Source organism: Botrytis cinerea, chromosome 9 (assembly GCF_000143535.2).
Source record: "Botrytis cinerea B05.10 chromosome 9, complete sequence".
NCBI classification, from domain to species: domain Eukaryota; kingdom Fungi; phylum Ascomycota; class Leotiomycetes; order Helotiales; family Sclerotiniaceae; genus Botrytis; species Botrytis cinerea.
In genome coordinates, this window is record NC_037318.1 from 290,305 (window position 1) to 316,385 (window position 26,081).

The 26,081-nt window shown below is 42.5% G+C and overlaps 8 protein-coding genes across 10 annotated transcripts; 4 read left to right on the forward strand and 4 right to left on the reverse strand.

Moving 5' to 3' along the window:
* Positions 1–783: 783 nt before the first annotated feature.
* On the forward strand, positions 784–2,601 carry BCIN_09g00790 (hypothetical protein). Its single transcript, XM_024694880.1, has 2 exons — positions 784–1,253; positions 1,318–2,601. The coding sequence occupies exons 1-2, from the start codon at positions 1,185–1,187 to the stop codon at positions 2,485–2,487; spliced, it is 1,239 nt and encodes a 412-aa protein (XP_024550673.1). The 5' UTR covers positions 784–1,184; the 3' UTR covers positions 2,488–2,601.
* Positions 2,602–2,627: 26 nt separating this feature from the next.
* On the reverse strand, positions 2,628–4,300 carry BCIN_09g00800 (hypothetical protein). The gene is made up of 3 exons (XM_001545777.2): positions 3,712–4,300; positions 3,372–3,614; positions 2,628–3,285 (listed from the first exon to the last, which is right to left on the reverse strand). Exons 1-3 carry the CDS (start codon positions 3,887–3,889, stop codon positions 2,828–2,830), a joined length of 879 nt encoding a protein of 292 aa, XP_001545827.2. The 5' UTR covers positions 3,890–4,300; the 3' UTR covers positions 2,628–2,827.
* An 823-nt stretch (positions 4,301–5,123) lies between these two features.
* BCIN_09g00810 (hypothetical protein) lies at positions 5,124–6,518 on the reverse strand. Its single transcript, XM_001545884.2, has one exon. It carries the CDS (start codon positions 6,385–6,387, stop codon positions 5,578–5,580), a length of 810 nt encoding a protein of 269 aa, XP_001545934.1. The 5' UTR covers positions 6,388–6,518; the 3' UTR covers positions 5,124–5,577.
* Positions 6,519–7,236: 718 nt separating this feature from the next.
* On the reverse strand, positions 7,237–8,399 carry Bcgst6. Its single transcript, XM_024694881.1, has one exon. It carries the CDS (start codon positions 8,227–8,229, stop codon positions 7,576–7,578), a length of 654 nt encoding a protein of 217 aa, XP_024550674.1. The 5' UTR covers positions 8,230–8,399; the 3' UTR covers positions 7,237–7,575.
* A 7,943-nt stretch (positions 8,400–16,342) lies between these two features.
* Positions 16,343–19,191, forward strand: BCIN_09g00830 (hypothetical protein). Of its 2 annotated transcripts, XM_024694882.1 has the most exons (3): positions 16,343–16,572; positions 16,630–16,823; positions 16,893–19,191. In XM_024694882.1, exon 3 carries the CDS (start codon positions 16,921–16,923, stop codon positions 18,613–18,615), a length of 1,695 nt encoding a protein of 564 aa, XP_024550675.1. In that variant the 5' UTR covers positions 16,343–16,572; positions 16,630–16,823; positions 16,893–16,920; the 3' UTR covers positions 18,616–19,191. The 2 variants fall into 2 exon arrangements, with proteins under 2 accessions (XP_024550675.1, XP_001545830.2); XM_001545780.2 differs by having other exon boundaries at positions 16,343–19,191.
* Positions 19,192–19,645: 454 nt separating this feature from the next.
* BCIN_09g00840 (hypothetical protein) lies at positions 19,646–21,975 on the forward strand. The gene is made up of 2 exons (XM_024694883.1): positions 19,646–20,460; positions 20,512–21,975. Exons 1-2 carry the CDS (start codon positions 19,741–19,743, stop codon positions 21,415–21,417), a joined length of 1,626 nt encoding a protein of 541 aa, XP_024550676.1. The 5' UTR covers positions 19,646–19,740; the 3' UTR covers positions 21,418–21,975.
* An 18-nt stretch (positions 21,976–21,993) lies between these two features.
* On the reverse strand, positions 21,994–23,499 carry BCIN_09g00850 (hypothetical protein). Its single transcript, XM_024694884.1, has 4 exons — positions 23,130–23,499; positions 22,338–23,081; positions 22,189–22,262; positions 21,994–22,132 (listed from the first exon to the last, which is right to left on the reverse strand). The coding sequence occupies exons 1-4, from the start codon at positions 23,298–23,300 to the stop codon at positions 22,072–22,074; spliced, it is 1,050 nt and encodes a 349-aa protein (XP_024550677.1). The 5' UTR covers positions 23,301–23,499; the 3' UTR covers positions 21,994–22,071.
* Positions 23,500–24,348: 849 nt separating this feature from the next.
* BCIN_09g00860 (hypothetical protein) lies at positions 24,349–25,597 on the forward strand. Of its 2 annotated transcripts, XM_024694886.1 has the most exons (4): positions 24,349–24,411; positions 24,751–24,912; positions 24,974–25,214; positions 25,268–25,597. In XM_024694886.1, exons 2-4 carry the CDS (start codon positions 24,864–24,866, stop codon positions 25,386–25,388), a joined length of 411 nt encoding a protein of 136 aa, XP_024550678.1. In that variant the 5' UTR covers positions 24,349–24,411; positions 24,751–24,863; the 3' UTR covers positions 25,389–25,597. The 2 variants fall into 2 exon arrangements, with proteins under 2 accessions (XP_024550678.1, XP_024550679.1); XM_024694885.1 differs by having other exon boundaries at positions 24,349–24,912.
* Positions 25,598–26,081: the final 484 nt, after the last annotated feature.

Here is a 26,081-nt window from a genome sequence, read left to right on the forward strand (position 1 = left end):
AGAATTAATAGTTGTTTATAATTAAGTTATAGATTTTCTTGATTTAGATCTTAGATTTTGGATTACTTTTTATATTGAAGATGTATAGTAATATGGTTTATTAGGACCCTATATATATCCTAACAAAGAGTTGGAAATTGTATACGAGTATTAATTGTTAATCAAAATTAAAAGCTTTATAACTAGTTCATCAAGTTGATAAAAAGCTATTCCTCCGGTCCACCAGTGGGTGCACAGACTCACGGGATAACGTGACAGGAAAGCACAATTTTACACTCAAATTTATCAGCTTCAGAATTTAATTAAAATTTGAAACGTGATTTTATATCGATTTGATTAGTATGTTGTATTATTCAAGCATTGAAAAAGAAGGGTTTCAAGATTTGTTTCAAAAAAAATGAGATTTGAACTCAAAAAACAAATAGTACACTCTCTTACTAAAACTTTTGATAGGGAATTATATATTCTTTTATAAAAATGCGAATATCAATCTTTTTGAGTCATTTTTGAGACTACACGATACTATTATGCTTTAAATGTATTTAGGTAAATTTCAAAGAAATCCATACATATTTTGAATTTTAGTTGAATTATTAAAAGCGCTTTTTTGGGTGTGAAATTGTACTTTCTTCGTGAGTGTCCCGTGAGTCTGTGCACCCACTGGTGGTCACTAAAATCGCTTAGTCACCATCAATCCGTGTGAAGCGGTCACGTGGTGGCTGTGAGAAACTCTAATCGGATCTTATTACAAATCTTCCACCATATCGAAACCGAGAACCTTTTGATCTTTTCAACTCTACTTCTTCAACAACAATAAGACGGCTATGGAGCAATTCTGTCGCGATGATATTGAGATGATTGTGATTGGGCTTTTTATATCGCGTTCGGAACACCAGTTGATGGCTTTTTACACTTAGATACATTGATATCAGTTGTGCTTGGACGTTGCAGCATTGAATGGAAAGTGGATGTTAGCACTGCCCCTGACCACGCTAGAAAAGAGGACACTAGAAGGTCAGCCCTTTAACGCCGATCTCAGTATTAAACTTTGCTACAACCACCATCCGCCATCTACTCCATCACATTTTGTCGCTCTTTCGTCCAATACTTGATTTTCTGGACTTTTTGATGCATCTATTATAATTAGTCATTCAATTTCAAGGCCATTCTATTGGTTTGCTCCTATGGCCACCAGACGGGCTCACAGGAAGTCGCGGAAGGGATGCACCGTCTGCAAGCTGAAGCACGTCAAAGTATGTAATCATGAGCCATGCAGCGCAGTTTGCTATAATATCCATCTCTAACATAATCAATAAGTGTGATGAACGTCGTCCCAATTGTGGAAACTGTCAAGATCGCGAGATCACCTGCATATATCCGTGGGAGAGAAAACCACCACCTTCCACCTCCATAAGAGGGAGTTCACCGCAGGTGTCTGGTACTCAGTGCCAAGCCACAGTATTATCACCTGGTGCCCCCTTATCACCATTTCATATGCCACAAGCATATAACATTGAAGCCCTCAAACTTCTTCACCACTACACGATCAATGTTTATGAATCTCTCAGCACTATTATTCCACAACAGAAAGTATGGCAAATATCCGTCGTACAGATAGCCATGCAAAACGATTTTCTTCTTCGTGGGATTCTTTCTTTTTCCGCTTTACATATTGCCCTTGATGGCTGCGAAAATCCTCAAATTTTGGTGGCGGAGGCTGCCCACCACCAAAACGCGGCACTGGTAGAGTACCGGCGTCTCATAAACACCAGCGACATTTCGCCAGAAAGTCAACGTGCCGCCTTCTTATTCTCAGCCTTTCTGGCCATGTGTGGATTTTGTTTCATTCGCGCAGATGGAGCCTTACTCGAGTCAAATAAGGGCGATCGCGGAATTGATAAATTCTTGACTTGCGCCAGCTTGGTCAGGGGTATGGTTAGTCTGCTTAGTCTATGGAAGGGAAACATCTTCTGTGATGAACTCCATGCTACTATACGGAGTGGTCCGCCTATGGATTTGTACCCTGACATTGGCGGCGATGTTATTACGGAGTTGCGTGCTCTACCCGATCTTCTTACTCGCTGTGAGGCCGAAACATGCCCGGACACATCTAGGGTTTGCCAAGATGCCGTTCAACAGCTCTTTTACTCATTCGAGATTATCAGACAGATAAAGGTAGATAGAAGTTCGACATCGCCAATCACAGCTGGACTTATGTGGCCTGCTGGAGTTTCCAGAGACTATTTCATTCTTCTGACTCAACGAAACCCTCTTGCCGTTCTTATTCTTGCTTATTATGGAGTTTTATTACATCGGCTCGACTCCTTCTGGTTCTTCCGGGGATGGGGAAAGCATCTAGTCGAGACAAGCGCATACATCCTGGACGATTCGTACGCTGATCTACTTGCCTTCCCGAAAGCGTCGGTGGGGCTATGTGATATTGATAATTGGTGCAGCCTCGGAGAAACTCTACAGTGCAGCTTTTAAGCAAGCCTCAAGGTCAAATGGCCATACGGGATCAGCTTTTCCCAAATACTTTTCCAGGTATTATAAAGTCAATCCTGGTTATTCTAATTCAAAAAATTCGATCAACAAATATCAGCATTGACACAAAGTTTGTTGGTATATGACATGTAAAGGTATATTTGTGTAACGCTACCGGTATATCAAATATAATTATAATCAGGTTTTACTATGGTTATGGCAACATTCAATCTCCTTCTCAATCTTTGCTGCCAATATATATTAAATATTTAACCTTTGACGCTAAAAAGCCACACTACAATTTATCAATCCGCCAGCAATTCTAGCTATCCCTCTTCAGACTTCAAACTCCCGAACCCCGGCTACGCAGAGACATGCCCGGGCTTCTATACAAAGTCGCCTTGTCTCCCATTACATCGGATGGGTGGAAAATGTTGAGTATCACCATTACGAAGAACATCAATGTTGCGTCGAAGATGTAAGCAAAAGCCTCATGCGACAGCAGATACCCATCATTTCCACCAGCATACTCGATCAAGCGGAAAGCTGAACGGATCAGGATTAGTGCGCTTGTAACATACAAAACGTACAGCAAAGCCTCCCAGTTCTTGTTCTTCATCATGTATTTAACGGACATTCTCATTGGCTCGGTGTTTGCGGTTCTTTGAAATCGACGATGGAAGATAGTCGCGGTGAATATGAAGACGCTGAAGAAGGCAAGTTGGATGGCAAGACCCGCTATCGTAATATGCTCTCCAGTCGCCAAAGCGCTAGTTGTTCCGCTAGCCATGATTCCTCCACCTGTATAAAATCACCTCTAGATCAGTACATATTCCTCACTCTCAACATTCGGGTGGAGGGGGACAAGAGAACGCAAAGCAACATACCGGCTGCTTGACTCAAAAATGCAATGACATCTCCAATGACGAAAATCTTGGTCATCCACTTCTTGCGGATGGGTGACAGGTCTTCGGCGTCGAGTGCGACGATCAGTCGTCCGAGAACCATGTATATCGAAGCGGCGAAGAGTGCCGGTGCGAGTAAGATCAGAATCGTGGTGATGCTGTAGATGGGAATGGACTCTGTGTTGGAATGCGCCATAATTCGGAAGATGTATCCGACAACTTCGACTGTTTGCGCATTGTATGAGATTGTGGTCTTGAATGGAGGGAGCGGGGGGCTGGAATGAGATGGAAATGAGGTGAAGAAAATAGAAAACAAACATACAAATACCGCCAATAACAAGAGGAGTGAAGTACCATGATCGGGCCCTGATCATCTGGTATATGTGATACAATGTCGTAGCTGCGAACACGACCAGAAAGATCACGGCCGCTACTATATTCGGCGTGTAACGGTAAAGTTTGTAGACTGGATTGTCTGTCGGGGCCGAGGAGTCAGACATTTTTGCTTTCTGTAGTTGGAGGGAGGACGACGCCTTCTTGTATATTTCTTTAAAAAAACGAGGCGGAGAGGCGGGCCGCGGCAGAGGGAGATAAAAAAGAAGTTCTGTTTGGTTATATATGCAATATACACTGCAGCGCAAATGAAAGTCTGTGTACTTCTAGTGTGGTATAGTATTGCTCGAGACCTTGAATCAAAGTGAAGTAAAAACAAACATATAAGTTAAGACAAAAAAGCTTGCTCCATATTCAGACAGATAGTAAACATAAACGGCGAGAATGCACATATATGTACATAAGATACACACAGCCCAGCTACTTGACGCGCAATATACGATATACGACAATATACGCCTCAATGAGGAATGATGCTGGAGGTTGAGGGTTGGCTTAAATACAGTATTTGCTTCATCTAGTTTGTGGAGTCCTTCCCTTCAAAGAATTGTTGATTTGGTTGGCTGTTGCTCAGATTAAGAATGCCGAGGCGGGGATGCATGATGGGAGGTTATTAGCGGGGAGGGGATTTTTTTAACGAGTACGGGCGAATGGGGTTTAGTGCGTACCGCTTTATGCTTAATAAGTGGGGGAGGCTTGACTCGGCTGATGGTCGAATTATTGGTTCTTGAAAGGAGAAGGGAAAAGAAGGAGGCATGGGAGAGATGTGTGTATCGGGTTAAAACGAACAAAGGTCGGGATACAGATACATAGTAGATCTAAGTATGTGAGGGATGATATGAAACACGCGATGGATGAATGGGCAACGATTTGCAGGGTGGGGTAGAGGCGATCCACTCACTATTTATTTACCGAGTACGGAGTACGAAGGTGTACGATTTGTTGACTTGTACTTCAAAAATACCTAAAAGTTGTAGAAAGCACGCTAAGAGCGTTGGGTGCGTTAAGTAATCAGAGCCATTGATATAAGTTAGTCAACTTCTTTTTTTTCTAGCTTTTGACAATAGACGCACTACACTTGATTGAAAATATTTGTTATTATCAATGTATTTTCTATTGCGTATTTTACTTTTTAACCACCATCCCTCCGCTGGGCCACCTCAAAAAATCATTCTATTTCAGGCAATCTATCATCTTATAATTTTGATAACACAATAACAATTCAATCACTTGATTTAAAGACTTCGATATATTACTCTTCGTATAATGTCTAAACTAAATCGGAGATTATATGACTATAGTTTAAAATGAACTTATGAACAATAATTCATTATAGTAAGATGTAATAATAGAGCGCATCAATTGTTTATATTCGAGAATGACAAAATATAATATGAAGAATGAATTTAAAGGAGTCCTACCCGGTATGACTAAAGGCTAGCGAGAAATAATATCCTACCCGTCAGCCTGAGTCCTGTAACACTTAATCGTCAAACCTGTTATGCTTTTTTTACAGCCTTCAATAAGATGTTAGCATCATCCTGAAAATTCTGTTTCCATGCTTCTTCTCCTCTCGACGGTTTCCAGCCAAGACTCCTTGCAACACTCGCTACAGTGCGCGCATTGCTTGCAAATACGGTTTCTACATATGCTCTCGCGTTGCTAGAATCAATGGCGAGACCCGGAAAACCAAGTGTTGGTGCCAGAAGTGCTGTTCCCTCGTCCAAATCTACGTGAGTAACTGTCTTTTCCGGTATTAGCCCATTCTTATGGCACACTTCCGCCAAGTCTGATGTCAATTCCAACCAGGAATGTTGTCCATTGGAACTGTAAATGATTCCCTTCTTTCCACTAGGAATAGATTCAAGATTCCCTCCATGATTTCTTGCGCAACAAGAGCATACAAGTCGGCTAGATCTTTCACATGCACATGGCCCCAGATTCCCGCTCCATCGCCAAGCACCACTGGCCTTCCCACTTGTACTAGTGCTTTCATGGTGTATAGCGCCAGACTCTGTGTGTTAAATAGACCGGTTCCAATTCCATAGATGATAGGACTCATGATAACAAGGGTCTTAACGCCTAGCTGAAGACCAGTATCTACAACGCCTAGCTCAGCAGTTCGCTGAGGGTAAGCGTACTCATCTTCTAGTTTCTTCTCGAAGGTGTACACATCATCTTTGATATCATCCCATTCATGGATGGGCATAGGGTTTGAAATTGGCCGATCACCGATGTTAGAGACACCAGATGTATGAATCATCCACACCTCACATCCTAGAGACTGTTTTCGTTGTGCTAGACCACGCACTAAGGCCTGCGATGAAGCAACATGCATTCCTGGGGTGGTGTTGATGACAATGTCGTGCTGAGAAGCGACCTCAATAGCACGGTCTAAGTCGTCGAGATCTTCATAGAGAACTGGCTTTACACGATCGCCGTAGGCAGATGTGAGCTGGGCAGCGCGTTCACTGCCACGAAGCAGACAAGTAATACAAGCTGATTTCAGCGATGGTGCGGATGAATTGAGAATGGCGGCAAGTACAGTCCCGCCAATGTAGCCTGTCGTTCCAGTGAGAAGTATCTTCTTTGGTGCTTGTGGCATTGTTCCGTTTTCGTAAATATGTTAAACAAAATTTTCAATCGAAGTGTTATAATAGCCGAGCGATACGAAAGACGAAGCTTATGAAGATGAAAAGAAAATGTTCGGGATGGATAGTTTGATGCACTTACATCTGTATATGAACTGAATTGCTTTCCCCACCATCGATTGGTATAATGACTTGATCCGCCGGTTCTCGGTGCTGAATAGTATGTTGACTTGATCCACTGGTCCTCGGTACCGAACAGGATGAGGATTTGATCCACCGACTCTCGGTGCTAAACATTGGTACGCAGTATTAGTGATATTCGACCCCGCATTGCTTAAACATGAGTTGTTAATTTGTACTCGCAGCCTCAACAACAATAATACCGAAGGACTTGATAATGTCAATCCGTTCATAATAAAATTGAAAGATGCGAAATTATACATTCTTAAAGTTTGACTGTGCTAATCATGTGATATGCTTAGTAATGTCGCCGGCAATTAGATGGGACCTTTGAAACACCTATACACGTTATTACACTAGACAGTCAATGCAGAGCCTCTTCCACACATATAACCTCCAACACATTCAGTGTTTCGTCAAAACTTTTACTTTTTTCCAATTTTTGAATTTAAAAAAAAACTACCATTTTTTCAAGTGTGACCATTGCCCCGCTCCAGTCTAATTCAGTATTAACCCTATACATAGATTAAGGGTTCGCAGAATGCTCCACGTACAGGTGTTGAATCATTACACACCAGTGGGTATTAACATTGCGGCTTGTGAAACTGCTCTATGCCGAGGCTCAACTGCTTCGTCTGTACTAAAGAACTGTCCGGGATATAAATATGGTCTTTTCAGAATATTGCCTGACGACAAGAAAATTCCAATTCGAAGCCTATGTATTGAGCAGTCGAAACTATTAGTGTTCATTATTTAAACACCCACCCTTTGAACTAACGTATAGGTACCGTTGGAGACTGTTGCATCTAATGGGTGAAAGCAAAATCACTCTTGTATTGATGGTAGAGGAAATGACAAGTACACATGGGCAATCAATTTTCAAAAGAAATTCCACCAAGGTCACTGGAGAAGCAACCACTCGATAGAATAGAATAGCAGAAAGAGAAAATTGATTTAATCTATGGGGGACCTTGTATAGACAACTTAACTGTGTACAGTATTCTATCCACATACCAGCAGGTTCATTTCTTCTGGGCTTCTGTCATGGCGAAGTCCTGATCAGCATAAATCTTCTTGACTGCAGGCCTCATTTTCATCCTCTCCAGCCATGCCTCCACATGCGGGTAATCCTTATAGATATCTTCACCACCATATCGAGGTGCCCATCTTTGCCATGCTATGAAACAAAGATCCGCGTATGTGCATTTGTCCCCGACCAGCCATTCTCGCGTTTTCAACACGGATTCAAGAACTCCAGTGACTCTACGGATCTCGTTTGCATATCGGTCGATAACACTTTGGATTTTTTCGGGGTGGAGATTGGTGAACCAAGAGGCTTGACCATAGTATGGCCCTTGACCAGAAGCTTGGAAGTGCAGCCACTGCTTAGCAAGATACGTTTCGGCGAAGGTGTTGTAGCTCAACTGGTGATTAACATCATACTTTTCAATCAAGTATTCGATGATGGCTCCGGACTCCCAGAGTGTAATGTCGGTGTTAGGGTCTTCGATAGATGGCAGCCGTCCGTTTGGATTGAGTTGGATATACGGCTCCTTCTTGACTTCGGAGAAATCCACAAATTTTGTTGTGTATGGGATGTTCAGCTCCTCGAGGATGAGGGCCACCTTCCACGGGTTAGGACCGAAAGGATGAGAATAAAGTGTGATTGGAAGCATTTTGGAAGTGTTGTTAAGATAGATGGGAAATTGAAAGTTTAAATAGAGGTTGTATCACCAGATAAGAAGATTGGTTTGAAGGCAGGTGCTGATGAAACAGTTCAAGGCAAGAGGCTATATATATGTTAAAATCATCATTGTTCTAGATTGTGCAGATTGGTAATTTAGTCTATCTGTTGCGCAAAAATAATCAGGATCGAGTACGAAGAAGGCTGAACTTAGTAAAAGTCGAATTCATATACTCAATTTCATAACTAGCTTCCAAATGTGATTTTATAGTCTTACAACCTTTTTTCTGAAAACAATCAAAAATAAAATTCCAATTTTATAAATACAACTTCAAAACGAGAAACCTCTTTATTAAATAAAAGATATTATTAATTAACTCAATTACTATTTAGAATTTAAAATAATCTGAAATTATATTAATGAATTAATAAATTATTAAAAACAATCTAATATTTCAAAGGCTTTATAATTAGTTTATGAATAAAACCTTTGAGTTTTTTGATTTTCACTTTTAAATTTCTATTTCAATTAATATAATTCTAAATTAATTGAAAATTAAACATATAATGAATTTAATTATTATTTATTCTAAAACATTGTTTTTATCAAAATCAATATCAAATTAGTAAAGTTATTATAGTATGAATAATAAAAATACAAAAATTAGATGTTTTTAATAAATTATAGAAATTCACATTTTAGAAGCTAGTTATAAAATCGAGTATATTGAAAAAAACTTAGTCTAGTATATACATTGATCTACTTCTAGTTCTTTCGCCTGTTTAATTGACTAATATAGACGAGGACCTCCTAGAGAATCTAGTCGGCCGCTTTCTAGATAATATAGTTTGAATCTTATAAACTGTTACGGGAGCTGCCTCTAGGGTCACGTGGAAGTGTCTAGAGATCTCTCGAGGTGGTTTAGACTAGACTTCAAGTAGGAATTCAATAAGGTTGTAACTGGTTGCAATTCTCGTAACTATAGTAATGAAACTAATGATTGTTCTTGAGCACGAAGCTCTACATTGTAATGAAACCCATTCCCTTATATAGACCTTCGTTCTCGTCTGGATAGCTTGGGTAGACTGTCTATCCTGTCTATCCACGGATAGCCTGGATAGCCTGCCTATCCTGTCTATCCATCACGTGACACTTGCCCCGTGACCTACATGATACTACTGCTTATCTAACCTGTGCTTACTAGATAACCTATAACCGCTATCCCTCCTGTGCCTACTGTAGGGTAGGTGCCAACAAAAGATAGGTACCTATCTTTTAATCATTGCTTATTGATTCGGTTACTGCTATCTTTAGTTACCCTTTAATTCAACTGTCCCTACAGTGCTGTTTTCGTAGGTTCCAACACCAAGGCCTTAGGTTTATCTTATAATCCATGTTGCGGTGCGGGTACCTCCGTAACACTATCCCCTTCCTAGACTAGCGCTTGCCCCAAGCGTCTATATAGCGGGGTTCCCCCATATCGATTTCTCACTGATTGACTAACTGCTTCTTTCTTTCAATATGCCAGTTGAGCGTACCAAAAAACGAACAGAACAAATATCCCTTGGTCAGCGGATTGAGAGGTTAGGAATCGAAATGGTTGCATGCTCTCGTTGTGAAAAATCCAACAAACGTTGTGTTGGAATGAAAATTGGTCCTAATGTTGGCCGCTGTGCTGAGTGCTGTAGGCAGGGCAAAACCTGCGATGTGAGAGAGCGAAATCAAATGCCTTCCGTATCCGACTGGGAGTCCATTGATCGTCAGCGCCAGCGCCTTCGCGACGAAGAGGAAGAGGCCATGGCTAAAATTCTTCGTTTGCGCAAACAACAACGATTTCTGGATGAACGGGAAAAGAAAATGATAGCTGCTGGTCTCAGTTCTATGGATGAGCTCGATGCTCTGGAAGAAAAGGAAAAGCTGGAAAAAGAGCGTGTGGACAAAGAAACCGCAGATGTCGCTGCGCCCGTTCCTAGTGGTTCCCCCTCCTTCGACTTCTTCGGTTCTTCGTTACCTCCGTTGTCTGATGCCGAGCTTGAGGCTTTGCTGGCAGATGTGGGTACTTCAGGTGGAATGCCTGTAGTTTCTCAGGGCAGCTGAGATCCTTCTTGAGTTCCCATGTGTTTTCCGAATGTGGGTAGTCTAACCATTTGATCAAATACTTGATTTTGCCCCTGACATATTTACAATCTAGTATTGTTTCAACGTCGTATATGGCGTTTGGGTTGACTGGTTCGATTTCTGTAAATGGCGCATTTGGCGCTCCTGGTGGTGCTGGTTCGAGCAAGGATATGTGGAATACTGGGTGGATATTCATTGTGTCTGGTAATTTCAATCGATAATTAACCGTTCCTATTACCTTATCAATCTTGAATGGTCCTATTTTCCTGTGGTCGAGTTTATTGCTTGGTCTCTTGGTTTCGATGTTTCGTTGTAGCAAATAAACTTTATCCCCCTCTTTAAGCGTAGGTTCCATACTACGTTTCGTATTGTAGTACGCTGCTGTTCTGGAAGATATGAATCTTAGATCAAGAGCCAGTTGCTCTTGGAGATCTTTCAGCTGTTCGACTTGTACTATTGCTGATTCGGCATTAACTTCTTGTGGTATCGGGATTTTATACGCTTGTGGATTAAACCCAAAATTAGCTCGTGCTGGGGTGATTTTCGTGGTTTCCGTTTCCGATGTATTGTATGCGAACTGTGCCATGGGTAATAGCTCTACCCAATTGTCTTGTCGATAATTTACATAGCATCTAAGATATGCTTCCATTGTCTGATTGGTCCTCTCTGTTTGACCATCTGTTTGTGGGTGGAAAGATGTCGATAGCTTTCTCTTGATACCCATAAGTGCTAATAAGGTAGTCCAGAATTTCGAGGTAAAGAGCTTGTCTCGATCCGAGATTATCTCATCTGGTACTCCGTGTATGCTTACTATGACCCTTAGGAACACATATGCTAGTTGCTCAGCATCCCATGTTTCCTTGAATGGTATCATATATGCAAATTTCGTTAGCCTGTCTACTATATTGAGTATCGCGTCGTACTCAATTCCTGTAGTAGGATCCTTTGAGAGTGGTAGTTTGACCACAAAGTCCCATGTGATGGACTTCCATGGCTGAGAAGGCATGTCTGGGGTCTGGAGCTGACCATACGGCGCATGTCGTGATGACTTGTTTCGTATGCAGGTGTCACAATTTCCAACAACTTCTTCAACTATCGTTCTCATTCGTGGGAAGTAACTGATTTCCCGGATTCTTGCAAATGTTCTTGCAATCCCTTGATGTCCGTGTGCCGGCAACCCATGTTGTTCCGTCACAAATTCCTTGGTCATTTGACTCGGAATGTATACTTTTCCATGAAAGTATATGGTATCATCTTCTATAGTGAATCCTGGTTCTATTGTCTTGCGTATGCGTGTGGCAGTAGCATCCTTGTTGTAGTGTGATTGGATCTGTTTCCTGAGGTGGTTGTCTTCCAACAGGTGTGTTGCTGCAAGCTGTGGTGCATTGTAGACCAGTGATTCGCCGTCTTTCTTGAATATAGCGTATGACTCGTACGTTTTGTTTTCTTGATATTCTGGTTTTCGGCTAAGAGCGTCGGCTCTAGCGTTTTCTGATCCTTTGACATATGAAATTCTGAAATTGTAGTTGGCCATGGTCTCCGACCATCTGACCTGTCGTCTGTTTAACTGCTTCGTTGTGGTGAAGTAAACCAAGTTCTTATGATCTGTATACACCTGTACTGTGTATTTCGATCCTTCCAAATATACTCGCCATTCTCTAAATGCATCGACTATTGCCAGTAATTCTTTGTCATATATCTCGTAATTTAACTCAGCTGGTGATAGTTTTCGGGAGTAGAATGCGATTGGCTGGTATTTTCCATTCTGGCCCGGTTGGCTCAGAACTGCTCCTATAGCGAAATCTGAGGAATCCGTTTCCACTATGATTTCTTTCTCTGGGTCAAAAGTCAACAGTATTGGTTCTTCTGCCACTGCTTGTTTGAGTGTATCGAATGACTCCTGTGCTTTGGCAGTCCATTCGAAGCTTCCTTGATCTTTTCTGGTTAACGTGGTCAAGGGTGTAGTAATCCCTGAATAACCCTTGATAAATCTTCTATAGAAGTTGACAAATCCTAGAAAGGATTGTACTTCCTTGATTGTGGTCGGCTGCTTCCATTCGAGCACTGCCTTAACCTTGTCTTTGCTCATCTTGAGCCCTTGGCTTGATACGGTGAATCCCAAGAATTCTGTTTCTGTGACATGGAATTCGCATTTGCTTGGTTTGCACAGCAAGTCTGCTTTGGATAGACTTTCGAGGATGTTGCTAACGTCCTTAATGTGTTGAACCTTGTTGTTTGAATATACTAGGATGTCGTCCAAGTAGCATATACAGCAAGTATCCAAATATTGTGACAACACATTGTTCATAAGCCTCATGAAAGTAGCTGGTGCGTTGGTTAGCCCGAATGGCATAACTTGGTACTCGTATAGCCCGTATCTTGTTTTGAAAGCGGTTTTCCATTCTTCGCCTTCCTTCATTCTGATCAAGTGGTAACCATTACGTAGGTCCATCTTGGTGAATATCGTAGCTCCGCCTAATCGATCTCTTAATTCCGTAGCTAATGGAAGTGGATATCGATCCTTCTTAGTGAGTGCGTTAAGCTTTCTATAGTCTACAACTAGTCTATCGGGTCCATCCTTCTTGGGTACCCACATAGTTGGACTGGCCACTTGGGACGCGGATTCCCTGATCCATCCCTTGGCTAAATTGTCGTCGATGTATTCTCTGAGCCTTTTTAACTCATCGGCTGACATTGAATAAATTGGGGTGTGCACAGGCATCTTGCCTTCCTCCAATATTATCTCATGATCCCATGGCTTGTGTTCCGGTAAAGCCTCATGGATCCCTGGTTCTTTGAAAACATGTTCATATTTCTTGTACTGTTCTGGTATCGTAGGCCTTTCTTTTGCCTCGATTGCGATTTCGTGCCGTGTCGTTGGCTTCTGCATTTGTAGAGGAGGTGTACTGGCCTTCGCTCTTAATGGAGGACCCTGGACTGGGTGTCCTACGTCGCCGGTGTTGTTCGCGTTCAACTCCCCTTGGCGCGTGTTACGTCTCGCGGACGCCTCTAGCGTGTCCCTGTGACCGCTTTTGCACTGATCAAATGTCACAATTCCTTGTGCCCAATCTATTTTCGGATTATGTGCCTTCAACCATGGCATTCCTAAGATGATCTGTTGTTGGCCCAATGGCACAACGTCAAGCTGTATAACCTCTGTATGTTGGGTTATGCCCATTCGTACTGGGATTGTCTCCTGCGAAATCTTTCCGTCAGACCCTGCTAGCTGTCCGTCAACTAACTGCAATCGGTAGGGATGTTGTTTCGTTTGAAGTGGTATTTCCAAGTACTTTGCAGCTTCTGGTGCAATAAAATTTCCTGTAGCCCCTGAATCTATCATGGCTGATTGTATGTGTCCATTTATCTGGACCTTGCAGTACACTTGTCCTGCCTGTCCCGTAGCATTCAACTGCTGGGTAACTTTGCGAACTTCTTGCGAAGTTATATTGGGAGTTAAATCCTCGCATGTTACATTATTCTGATGGTTCTTCGTCTTCCTTTTCTTGGGGAACCATCCGGTTGCTTCTTTATCTGATCGATGGATTCCGCAGAATTCATCATAGCAAGCTGTCCAGCTCATCGTGGCGTGGTCCGCTTCTGCCTCGTCCTGGTGACTTTCTTCTGTCACAGAGGGTGTTGGGGTTCTGTAATACTCTTGTTCCCATAAGTCTATTGCATTCATGCCCTCTTTATTTCGTGGTAATTCCTTTAGTAATTGCTGAAATTCCTCAACGGTGAAAGTCTCAGTATTTTCGGTTTTAGTTGAGTTTTCTGAGATGGCAAAGGTGGCGTTAAGTTGGCCCTTGCCGAACTTAGGTTTGAAGTTGCCCCTTTTTCCTCCTGTCTTCTTGCTTCGGCAGTCTACTGCTCGGTGCCCTGCTTTTCCACATTCAAAGCATAAGTTGTTTTCTCGTCTTCGTCTCTTTTCTGAGTCATCGTTCCCGTTTGTGTAGTGCGTGGCGTCTAGTTCCATGGGGTCTCCGTATCTCTGTGGATTGTAACGTGGTCTACCCTCATTCTTGCGGTAACGCCCTTGCTTTTGGTTTCCTTGGGGTTTGTATGATCTTTGGCTTTGTCGATATCTATAGAGACGATCATCTGATTCGATGGAGTCCTGAATTAGATCGTTCAGATCTGTACTCTCGGCAGATCTTTCTAACTCTAGTCTGACTTCTGGTTTGAGTCCCTTACGGTAGTGACTCATGATAGCGATTTCGTCCCACTTGGTTGTTCCAGCATATCTTCGAAATTCCGTAGCATATTTCAATGCTGATCCTGTCTGCTTGAGGTTGAAGATCTTATCTTCCGCTACCTCTAACTCGTTGGAATTTCCGAAGATTCTACGAATCTCTGTCTTAAATCCTTCAAAACTATTGAAGATTGTTCGGGTGGGTTGCATGCGATCCTTATCGTCATGCTCGAAATAGTCGCGCAAATATGGTTGAATCCATTTGGTTGCTTCACCTCGGAGGTATGATGCAGCCCATATGCTCTTGGATTCCTTGGTAGTGAACTTGTCTTCATTGAATCGGAAGTAGATCTCAAGTTGTAAGAGGAAAGTATCGAGCTCTTGTCGACTACCTTGGTACTTGTCTGGTAAGGCGATCTTAAGTGTTTCGTTGATAGTGATCTCCTTTGGGGCATCGGTCATCTCGATGTCGTTGGTATCTCCGGTAGACTGACCTGTGGCGGTGGCTCTGGATGCCATATTAGCGGTTGGTTATCGAATCGGTACTTGAAGCAGAAATGGTGCTCAAAGTGTTACGGGAGCTGCCTCTAGGGTCACGTGGAAGTGTCTAGAGATCTCTCGAGGTGGTTTAGACTAGACTTCAAGTAGGAATTCAATAAGGTTGTAACTGGTTGCAATTCTCGTAACTATAGTAATGAAACTAATGATTGTTCTTGAGCACGAAGCTCTACATTGTAATGAAACCCATTCCCTTATATAGACCTTCGTTCTCGTCTGGATAGCTTGGGTAGACTGTCTATCCTGTCTATCCACGGATAGCCTGGATAGCCTGCCTATCCTGTCTATCCATCACGTGACACTTGCCCCGTGACCTACATGATACTACTGCTTATCTAACCTGTGCTTACTAGATAACCTATAACCGCTATCCCTCCTGTGCCTACTGTAGGGTAGGTGCCAACAAAAGATAGGTACCTATCTTTTAATCATTGCTTATTGATTCGGTTACTGCTATCTTTAGTTACCCTTTAATTCAACTGTCCCTACAGTGCTGTTTTCGTAGGTTCCAACACCAAGGCCTTAGGTTTATCTTATAATCCATGTTGCGGTGCGGGTACCTCCGTAACATAAACTTATTATATATATCAACTTCATAACCACTCTAGCTATATGTGATCTAATAAGTGATTTGAGATTCTATAGCTGAGGGGATTCAGATTCAGTTTTTTTTAATTCTTTAGCTCGTTTTCAATTCTAAGTATTACTAATATAAGCTTGATTTGTTTAATTTGTTATCGAGATTTGCGATTTGTATAGTCTTTCAATTTTATAAATTTAATCATAACTTTCATTTTTTAAAAAATTAGCTTATTAAAGTTATATTAATTAATAGAATATTGATATAATCTACTTTTAATAATAATAGCTTTATTGTAAATGAATCATTATTAGAAATAGGATCGAAAAATATTTCAAAAGTGTGTATTTTTATTGAATTTAGAAAACGGCCCATTAGACTCTTCTAGCGGAGCTATAAAAATCATGTGATCAAACGCATCGAGAGTCAATGCACACGCTAGACTAATAAAAACTGGGGACAAATGAGCAACGCAATTCTCGAAAGCATATTACCCGAGAAGCTCCGCGGAAGGAAAGGCGAGCCGAAAGTGCGGAGCCGTGCGCAAGGAATTTGCGACTTCCGATGGCAGACCACAATCCGAGGCACGTAACGTTGTTTTTATTCGTTGGGAGAACAAGCGCCTCTGCATAATCTCCACATAGAATACATGCCCGAGAGACAACTGTCAGATACATCCAGCTCCGCATGAATCTGTACCTGATAAAGCCGCGCGGGAGCAAAGAATTGCCTCAATATTTCTGCACAAGGCTAAAGAGGCAGCTCTCACCACGTTTCGAATTCCCCGTCTTATTAGACTTCTGCCGATAAGACAACCCTTGTACCTCAATTGACTCTCATCATCTCTGACTCACTAAATATCACCCCACTATCGTTGGAATGCCGAACGGTCCGTACCTATTGCCTGCCTCCTCACAACTGTAGGAAGATCTGATCATGAATCCAGGCTCTAGAAATCGATATTGATTTTGAATAAAAACCTAGTTGGTTGCTTTCAGTCCTTTGATTCCAGCATCACTTTTCCCAGAACCAAATTACTACTATATTCAATATTGATATCCATTCTTATTGGAAAACCCTGCAAGCTCTATTGTTCGATTCCCTGAATCTAGATTAGTAGTTATCTAAAAACATTATTCAGTAAATCTTTTAAAGAGGCTACAAGCGTTCTCCCGCTTGAGACTTCGAGTTCTCTGACCACATCTATAGCACGATCTTCGAGACCCTTTTCTCATCTATGACGATGTCTGGATTTCGGCAAGAAGGGGCGATCTGTTCAACCACTGAATACTACAACCTCGGATCATTCAAGCTGGACATCACCACCAAGAGCGAAGATGCGCAAGTGTGGTTCAACCGCGGCTTAACATGGGCCTATGCATTCAACCACGTGGAGTCGGCCGTTTGTTTTGAGCAGGCTATAGCACATGACAATTCTTGCGCAATGGCTTACTGGGGGTTAGCATTTGCCTTGGGCCCAAACTACAACAAACCCTGGGAGACCTTTGATGAGAGTGACCTCAAAACAACGGTACTGCGGACTTATAAGGCCTCTAGACAGGCAAAAGAACATGCCGCCAATGCGACAACTCTCGAACAGGCGCTCATTGACGCAATCCAATTTCGCTATCCGTGTGACGACCTAGTTAAGGATTACTCTACCCAAGATCGAGCGTACGCGGATGCTATGGATTCAGTCTATAAACAGCATCCGTATAGTCTTGACGTAGCCACTCTCTATGCTGACGCAATGATGAACCTTACCCCATGGAAACTCTGGGATCTTCATACCGGAAATCCGGGCCCAGGCGCTCGCACCTTAAAAATTAAGAGTGTCCTTGAGAGCTCTTTGGCACAGGATGGTGCATTGCAACACCCAGGCCTGCTACACATGTACATCCACTGCATTGAGATGTCTCCGAACCCAGAACTTGGATTGAACGTGGCAGATCACTTACGCGACCTAATACCCGATGCTGGTCACCTCCGTCATATGCCTTCGCACTTAGATATTCTCATAGGTGATTACCGGCGCGCAATTGCCTCCAACTATGACGCTATCATTGCAGATGAAAAGTTCCTAACTCTGTCGGGCTCGAATAATTTCTATACCTTTTACCGACTTCACGATTACCACTCCCTGATTTATGCGGCAATGTTTGCGGGTCAGTCGAAGATTGCTCTTCAAACTGTAGCGCGAATGGAGGCATCTCTTCCCGAGACCTTGTTGCGTGTCTCGTCACCCCCTATGGCGGATTGGCTTGAGACTTATATGTCGGTCCGTGTTCATGTCTTGATTCGCTTTGGAATGTGGCAAGATATTATCGAGATGGAATTTCCTATTGATCGTCAATTGTATTGCGTCACTACGGCTATGCTTCATTACGCAAAAGGTGTAGCGTACGCAGCAACTTTTAAAGTGCAGGAGGCAGAGAAAGAGCGAAGTCTATTCAGATCTGCTGTTGAGCAAGTTCCGGCCACTCGTCAGGAATATCCCAACAAATGTGTTGATATCTTGGCTGTGGGTGCAGCTATGCTAGATGGAGAAATCGAATACCGCCGCGAGAACTACAAGGAAGCTTTTGCGAGTCTTCGCAAGTCCATTGAACTCAGCGACCGGCTTATCTACTGTGAGCCATGGGGCTGGATGCAGCCACCGCGGCATGCTTACGCTGCGCTAATGCTCGAGCAAGGACATGTCGAAGAAGCAGCAATAGTATATAGCGCGGACCTTGGAGTCGATGGGATGCTGCCTCGTGCTCACCAACATCCAAACAATGTCTGGGCGCTTCAGGGCTATCACGAATGTTTGATACGGCTTGGCCGCAAGGCAGAGGCACGCCTCATTGAGCCACAGTTAAAATTGGCCCTTGCGATTGCAGATATTCCCGTGAAGGCATCCTGTTTCTGTAAACTTGATTCGTCTAGTTAGACTTGGGGAGCTCAGGGGGTCATAGCATAAACCGTAGCTGCCACTAAATTGACTTTTCAATATGAAAGATTCTGGACATGCTGCGCATTGATGGCTGGCAGGAGAACCCTCGAATTGGTTCTTAGAATTGACAGCAAGGGAGCAAATGTAGATAAAAACACAGGCTACGATAGACACCAACGAGGATGTGACTGAAGCACCAACGCTGTTCCTCTCTGGTTTTAAAATTAGAAAATATATAGAATAGAGAGTTGTAGCAGCAGACGGTGTATAGCGCTCTTTTGTCTGTTTTAAAAAGGTCTTCTGTATGGATAACACTTTATACGTATAGCAAAGTTTCAACTAGAGCTTTGCAACATGATCAGAATTTGTTCGGAAGTTTGGGCATGCCACAAGCTGAGAGAGTTCAAATCGTTCTTGATGTGTGATTTTTGTAACGGAAGTGTCGTGAATAGCAGTCAACTCCTCTCATTAGAATGTTGAGGTAAGAAGAGGAGAGAAGAAAGAGAAGGAAGAAGGTCCTCATATACACACGACTACCCACTTATTTCAACAAATAATATTTGAAAAAAGCCAGAACTTCATACCTAGACTTATTACAATTACATAAGTGTTGCTATAACAAAAGGCAGTAATCATGCACAGATGTTCGTCAGTTTCAAAATTCACAAGAAAAACAGCCACCTTGTTCGTTCTATGATCATAAAAAGAAATGTTTGAAATTAAATCAGTCTGAATTGCTAATAAATATATGTTGTATTATACCAAAAAATTCAGATTGATCATTTGAAAACACGTGTTGAAATGATGGAGTAGGAAAGTCGGTGAAAGTGATTGGGGTTGAAGGAATTGTTCTTGTACTTATCAGCTGTTCATAATATGGCCAACAATCCCAGGTGGGATTGTTGGCAGATTTATTAATGCAATCTTTCATATTCATGCCTAACAGTGTGCAAACTCCTTATGCCCCACTGTCGCTAGCACCCTATAAGCTTAGAGCCGGACGGAAAAACAAGTGTCCGGGGGATGGGAACCAACGTCGTATTTTTGAGAACTCGCATCAACATTTATCTGAAGGAATACTGACAAATCGATTATTTGTTCCTTCTTCAACACCAGGATATCATGCTTGTAGCCCGAAGTAGCACTGGTTGTTGGACTTGTCGACTTCGAAAGAAAAAGTGTCACGAAGAACAGCCCACGTGTTCGACGTGCAATTCACTTCGCATCATTTGCCACGGCTATGGTGAGAAACCCAGTTGGATGGATGGAGGGTCTTCGGAGAAGGCAGAATCGGAGAGAATCAAAAAAGTCATAAAACAGAACAAGAAACACAAAAGAGCGATAGTCAGTCCAGTTGTGCCAAATAATGACCCAGGATCCACGCCAATTGGCGACACCTCGATGAAAGATGCAGAGCCAAGCGAAGCAACCCAGAGTCCATCGTGCGTGAGCTGCTCACTAACTACCATGATGAACGACTATAATGGGAGAGAGGCGACCCTCTTGATGCATTATCTAGATGTCGTCTTTCCTCTCCAATTCAGATTTTACAGGCCGTCGGTCTCTGAAGGTGGTCGTGGCTGGCTTCTGAGTATCTTATTACATACTAAGCCACTGTATCATGCTGCTCTGAGCTTAAGCGCATATCACCAAAGCGCTATGTACTCTGGTAATGGATCTAATGCTAGTGATAATATACTTGTAGATCTTCAGAGGCACCATTCTTTGGCATTAGTTGGCCTTAGGCAACACATTGATCGGCTCAGTTTGGAAATTGGTATGGGCAATGTAAATACTAAAGTTGAAATCCTTGCCTGTATGATCTGTTTGATTTCATTTGAGGTGAGTCTTATAACTCAAAGAACTGAAAACCTGCTAAACTGTGCTTGATAGATTTTGAAAGGGGATAGTAATGACTGGCAAACCCATTTGCAGGCCGCAAGAACCATTTTCATGAGTCTTAAAGACAATTTTCTTTGTCCATTGAACAACTCAAATGCAGTACAGGAGCTAGGAGACTCCCAAAACTCCGATTCCACCGCTCTTTCTTTGGATGAAGAATTAGCACTAGAATTCTTTTCGATGGCACTGATATGGTTTGACTGTTTATCTTGCGTGACAATAGGTGCGAATTCAGAGTATGCTGATGTTTACCCTTCTATTCTGCGCATAGAGAATGGCAAAATCCAACTTTGTAAGTTGATGGGAAGTCAGAATTGGGTGATGGTTGCTATAATGGACATTGCGCTCTTGGCTGAGTGGAAAATCGCGCGAGAGGGTACGGGCGATCTGAGCCAATCTCAGCTAGCTAGGCGCGCAGCTTGTATCGAAGATCAACTTGAAACTGGCATGCAAGAAAACAGAGCCCGTCAAATTGGCGACAATTCTGATCCGTGTGGCGTTCGAGCTCAAGAAAGTCAACATGTCACTCACATATTCGCATGTGCTGCAAAGGTCTATTTATACGTTGTCCAGTCTGGTGGATACCCTAAAATTCCCGAAATCAAAGTCAGCGTACTGGCAGCCCTGAAAGCCTTCCAAGATCTTCCCGATGGTCAATGGATACGCCACCTTGTATGGCCTTTTTGTATTGTTAGCTGTATGGCAGACGCAGAGAATGAAGATGAATTTCGAAAGATTGCTAGTTTGGCGAATACGGATCGAGAGATCTTCTGTAACTTTCAGAATGCAGCATCGATCATGGAAGAGTGTTGGAGAGTTCGTAAGAGCCAAATTTCCAGTTCCTGTAGCTGGGAAACAGCCATGTCCAGTTTAGGGGTCCAGACTCTTCTTGTCTGATAAGTGATCTTTTTTATTCACGTCTTTACCACAGCTCTAGCGAGAGGTGTTGAGTGGGGTCTTCTTGGCGATATTTAGAATACGGCAGGTCATAAACCAACTGCGCGCTATGCTTGCATCATATTTGTCCTCACAGTAACAATTTTTTTGGACTCAGAGGTTTCTAGGATTTCGGGACGAAGTGACCTTCCGGTGGAACTCTTGAGTGGTTGATAGCATGTATATTCCTGTAGGACTGCAAATTTCGGTATCACATGTTATATTTGGTGAGCTTTGTGTTTCAACAAGTAACATTTCTTACATCATGTGCTCGATTTTTCAATACGAAACACTCGATTCATAGAGTTTAAAAAGAAATGCTACTAGAATCTCATAAGAACAATTCGTTTTATTAGGACACTTGCTTTCCTCGACAAGGAATCAGTCGGTTGCTCGAAGAGCCAATTATTAGTTGCAAACCGCCTCAAGCATTTAGAACACTTTCATGCGATCTAAACAGCAAACCTCATAAAATCTTGTGCACAGAGAACCAATAGCAAATATCAGGCGTCACCAGCATAAATGTAATAATTTTGGTGAAGTCTTTCATGAGAAATTCAAAATTCTGTGAAGCTCTACCCATGCTAAACTCTTCATTCTGGATAAAGTCGAAGATTACTCCATGGTAATACAGACTTTGCCAATGTGCTTCTGCTCCTTCAAGTATGTGTACGCTCTAGGTTATGTTAGTAGTCATTCCTAGCAATATGAGAAAGTGGTCTTTTATCATACTCTTTGAGATCCTCCAGCTTAAATACGCGACGGTCAATGACCGGTTTGAGATTGGTGGCGTCAATGGCAGCATTCTTCAAATAATCAACACAGGACTCACATATAGAACGTTTTGGAACAGAAAACAATGAGAAAAGGATTGAACTTACCATCTCTTCGAACATTGCTCTGCTTCCGACGAACAACCCTCGGACAGTGAAGACTTTGCTAACAGTTTCAAGGAAGCTCGGCTCTTTTTCGTCTGCCTTGCTCAGCCAGCCAATAACACTGATAACGCCATCAATCCTGATCGATTTGATAGATTGTGCCATGGTTCCACCTCCGCCGATCTCGATAACATGATCGACACCCTCTCTTAAACCTGTCAATTTCTTGGCTTCCTCCCCCCAATTTGTGACCTCTCTATAATTAATTACATGATCTGCGCCCAAATCTTTCAGTTGTTGGACTTTTGCAGGAGACGAAGTTGTAGCAATAACCGTAGCACCAGCAGCTTTCGCGAATTGAATTGCAAATAGCGATACTCCGCCCGTGCCTTGTGTTAACACGAAATCTCCCGGCCTGACTGGTTTGAGGCCATATAAAGCATTCCATGCTGTTACCCCAGCGCCCGTCAAAGTGGAAGCGTGCATATAATCCAGTGATCTCGGCATCGGCACAAGACCCTCTTCACTGAAAGTTCCGTATTGACGAAGAACGCCATCGAGGTCCCCGCCGAGTGCAGTACTTATACTCTTCGAGGTAAGCGAGCCATAAATATGTTTCTGGTTGAATTGAGTCACGACTTTCGAGCCTTTCTGGAACCGTGTCACTCTTGCACCAACCGCCACTACTTCTCCTGCACCATCTGATCCTGGTACGACACCTTTTTTAAACCCGAATGGAAATGTTCCCTAGTTCCTATTAGCATCTCCCCTTTGAAAGGATAAGTGTGAGCGTACATGAGGTATTGAGACATCTCTGTAGTTCAAAGAAGCGGCATGGAACTTGACGAGAACATCATTGTCTGACAACTCTGCTATAGCCTCCTCCGGATTGTAGTGCAGACTGTCAAATCCGTCCGTTCCTTGGACTCTCCAGACTTTCGATGTAGTTGGTAAAACCGCAGCCATTGATTATACCGGGGAAGAATTGATGAACGATGTAGGGATGTTCTAGGCAATGACTTGGAATGATCCCATATAAAATCATGATTGAAGGAAAGCATCTGCCCTATATACTGTACTAGTTTTCAACTCTCTAATGTCACATTATGCAAGCATCAATTTTCGACCGCCAGCACTGACCAAGAAAGCTTACATAATTTGCAGCAAAAGGAATCCTTGGTCCCTCCCGCGCGGCAACTCGTGCGGCCAAAAAGTGTGCAACACTCTACTTAAATATGGGCTATCAATCACCCTGCATTTTACTATCTTATGGGACGTGCCGTGCCTGCCTCGAGTGGAGTTCTAAATAATTTCTAATCGCATGAGTGACGCCATCTTATTAAGTCTACTTAAAAATGCATCGTCCATTGATTGCCGAAAGGAATCCTTGGCTTCTCCCGCGCGGCTTGCTGCCCCACCTCGAGTCCAGCCAACGCCTAGCATTGAAAGGCTTAAACATCAATCTGATTACTTAGGCCGAACCTTATCATTAACTTTTTCCTCTCTAAGAAGCTTATTAATCCCTAGAAGATCATCAAAATTGTGTAATAAGGTTTTTAGAACCGTGCGCTATATGATTGCAACTTGAAATGCCCATTTTTCTTCGATTTTGCCTATTCTATACATTGTAAAGAGCCTAAAAATTGTATCATGAGATGTCGTTATGTTATCTAGTGCCACTTTTATTACTGATTTGAATGGTGAAGCATATCCCCCCTAGGTTGAAGAATTCAAGAATTGGAAGTGACTAATACACGAAACCCCTGTTTTATTACAAAACACATCAGTCTAAACGATCGGGTTATGGTTAAGGTTATACGCCAAAATATCCCTCAAGCTAAATAGAGATAAAGTAAGAGCTTACCTACGGGCTTCCTGTCTAATACATCTATTTTTAGGCGTTTAGAGGGAAGCCAATTGGCTTTAAAATGACCTTAAAGTAATGATCGTTGCTAGCGTAGGGCGAATTTCTCAAAAGAACACGGTAGCTCCTAAGATAGATCGCTTCAAAATCGACATGTTGTACATAGAGGTCCAAATTGAGTACGGCAGTGTCAAATACGAGCGAGGTATGAAAGTAAGTATATCATGATGATGATCTCTACTGGTGCACGAAAAATGTCATCTACTGGTGGTAAAGGGTACCAGGCTTGTGCTTCGTGTCATTGTTTGCCACTTGTAGGACCTGAAAGTTTCAGTTCCACACTGCCGTCCCGCCTTACTTCCCGCGCGCCGAGGGGCGGGGGCTACGGCAGTTTCTATTGTCAATAAGCCGCGCGGATGTACTGTGGATGCTTCAATCATTATCTGAACAAGAAAGAACAGACTTTATAACTTTCCCTCCGTTCGAGGCTAAGTGTCATACACGTTTGCAAATGCCATCTAGAACGCAGTCACTAAAAGCATAAAACGGCAGTCTTTCCTCGTTATTTCACGCTCTATCACCCACACACCAAACAAGAATCAGCTCGAGAAACAACAATTCTTCATTCATTCCATTTCAAGTCTAGAAATTCCTTACTCTCCACCATGCCTAAAGGATCTTGCTTGTGCGGCGATATTCAATATGAATACACAGGTTCGTCTTTCCAGGTTATCATCTAATGTCTTATTCGAAGCATATTCATAACATATACCAGGGGAACCAACCTTGACTGCTCTTTGCCATTGCAATGCATGTCAAAAATGGTGTGGGGCTACCTCCTCCTCCAATCTTCTTTTATCTCGAACTCAATTCAAGCTCGTACAAGGAACTCCCAAGACATTTGAGATGCCCGGAGATTCCGGAAAGATCAACAAGCGGTCATTCTGCGGGACCTGTGGAAGCAGCCTTTTTGGCGAACTTGAGCTCTTGCCTGAACTTATCGGTATCAAAGCTGGGTAAGTCCCTTTGCAATATCAGGGTGGAAATCCATGAGTAACTAGTTTCATAGGACCCTTGATAACGGTGCTGCTGATTATGGCAAAGTTGCGACTGAGTTCTACACGGAAAAACGAGTAGGCTTCTGTAGAGCTATTGATGGTGCAAAACAAGAGCCCAAGTTTGGGAACTAAGTAAATACTTTCATATAGTGGAAGGGATGAGAAAAAGTCGTGGTGCAATATTTGAGGATGTCATTTGCGTGGGGGGGGGGATTTTCAGGGGAGGTCTTTGCATAAAGTTTTAGGTTGGTTCTGGCATTATGTAGAAATCAGATACTATTGGCAGCATTTCTTCCGACTTCGTTAGTTTTCTTTGGTAATAATTGAATTTCTTCCCCTGAAATCTCGATATTTGAATCTGGAGTACACAACTGTCTCTCTTCTGTCGTCATTTTAAAACCTCTATACTTCGAGAATAATCACAGTGCCCTTTCATGGTAAATTGCTGCAGAACAAGTATCAAATATGCAATCATACTACGGGAAAAAGAAAAGGGGGGGGTATGTAGCGAGCAAATGGAGATACAAACACAAAGAGAAATACAAATTTGGGTACAAAGCTTTGAACATTTAGCTACGTCAGAGATCGATTTACTAGTCTGTCATCCCGAAAATAATTGAGGACTGTTGACCGGAATTAGACCCTTTCAATCTCTTCTTTCCAGCACCTCTAGCAAGAGTCAGTTCTGTACAGAAATATGTGATATCATTCCGAATATTATCTGCCTCTTTTATTGAGATTTCAAGTGATTTGATTCACTTGCTATGTTGTACCTAAATATTTCCACACGTATATGTTCACTATATTGTACAATGACAAAGAAAA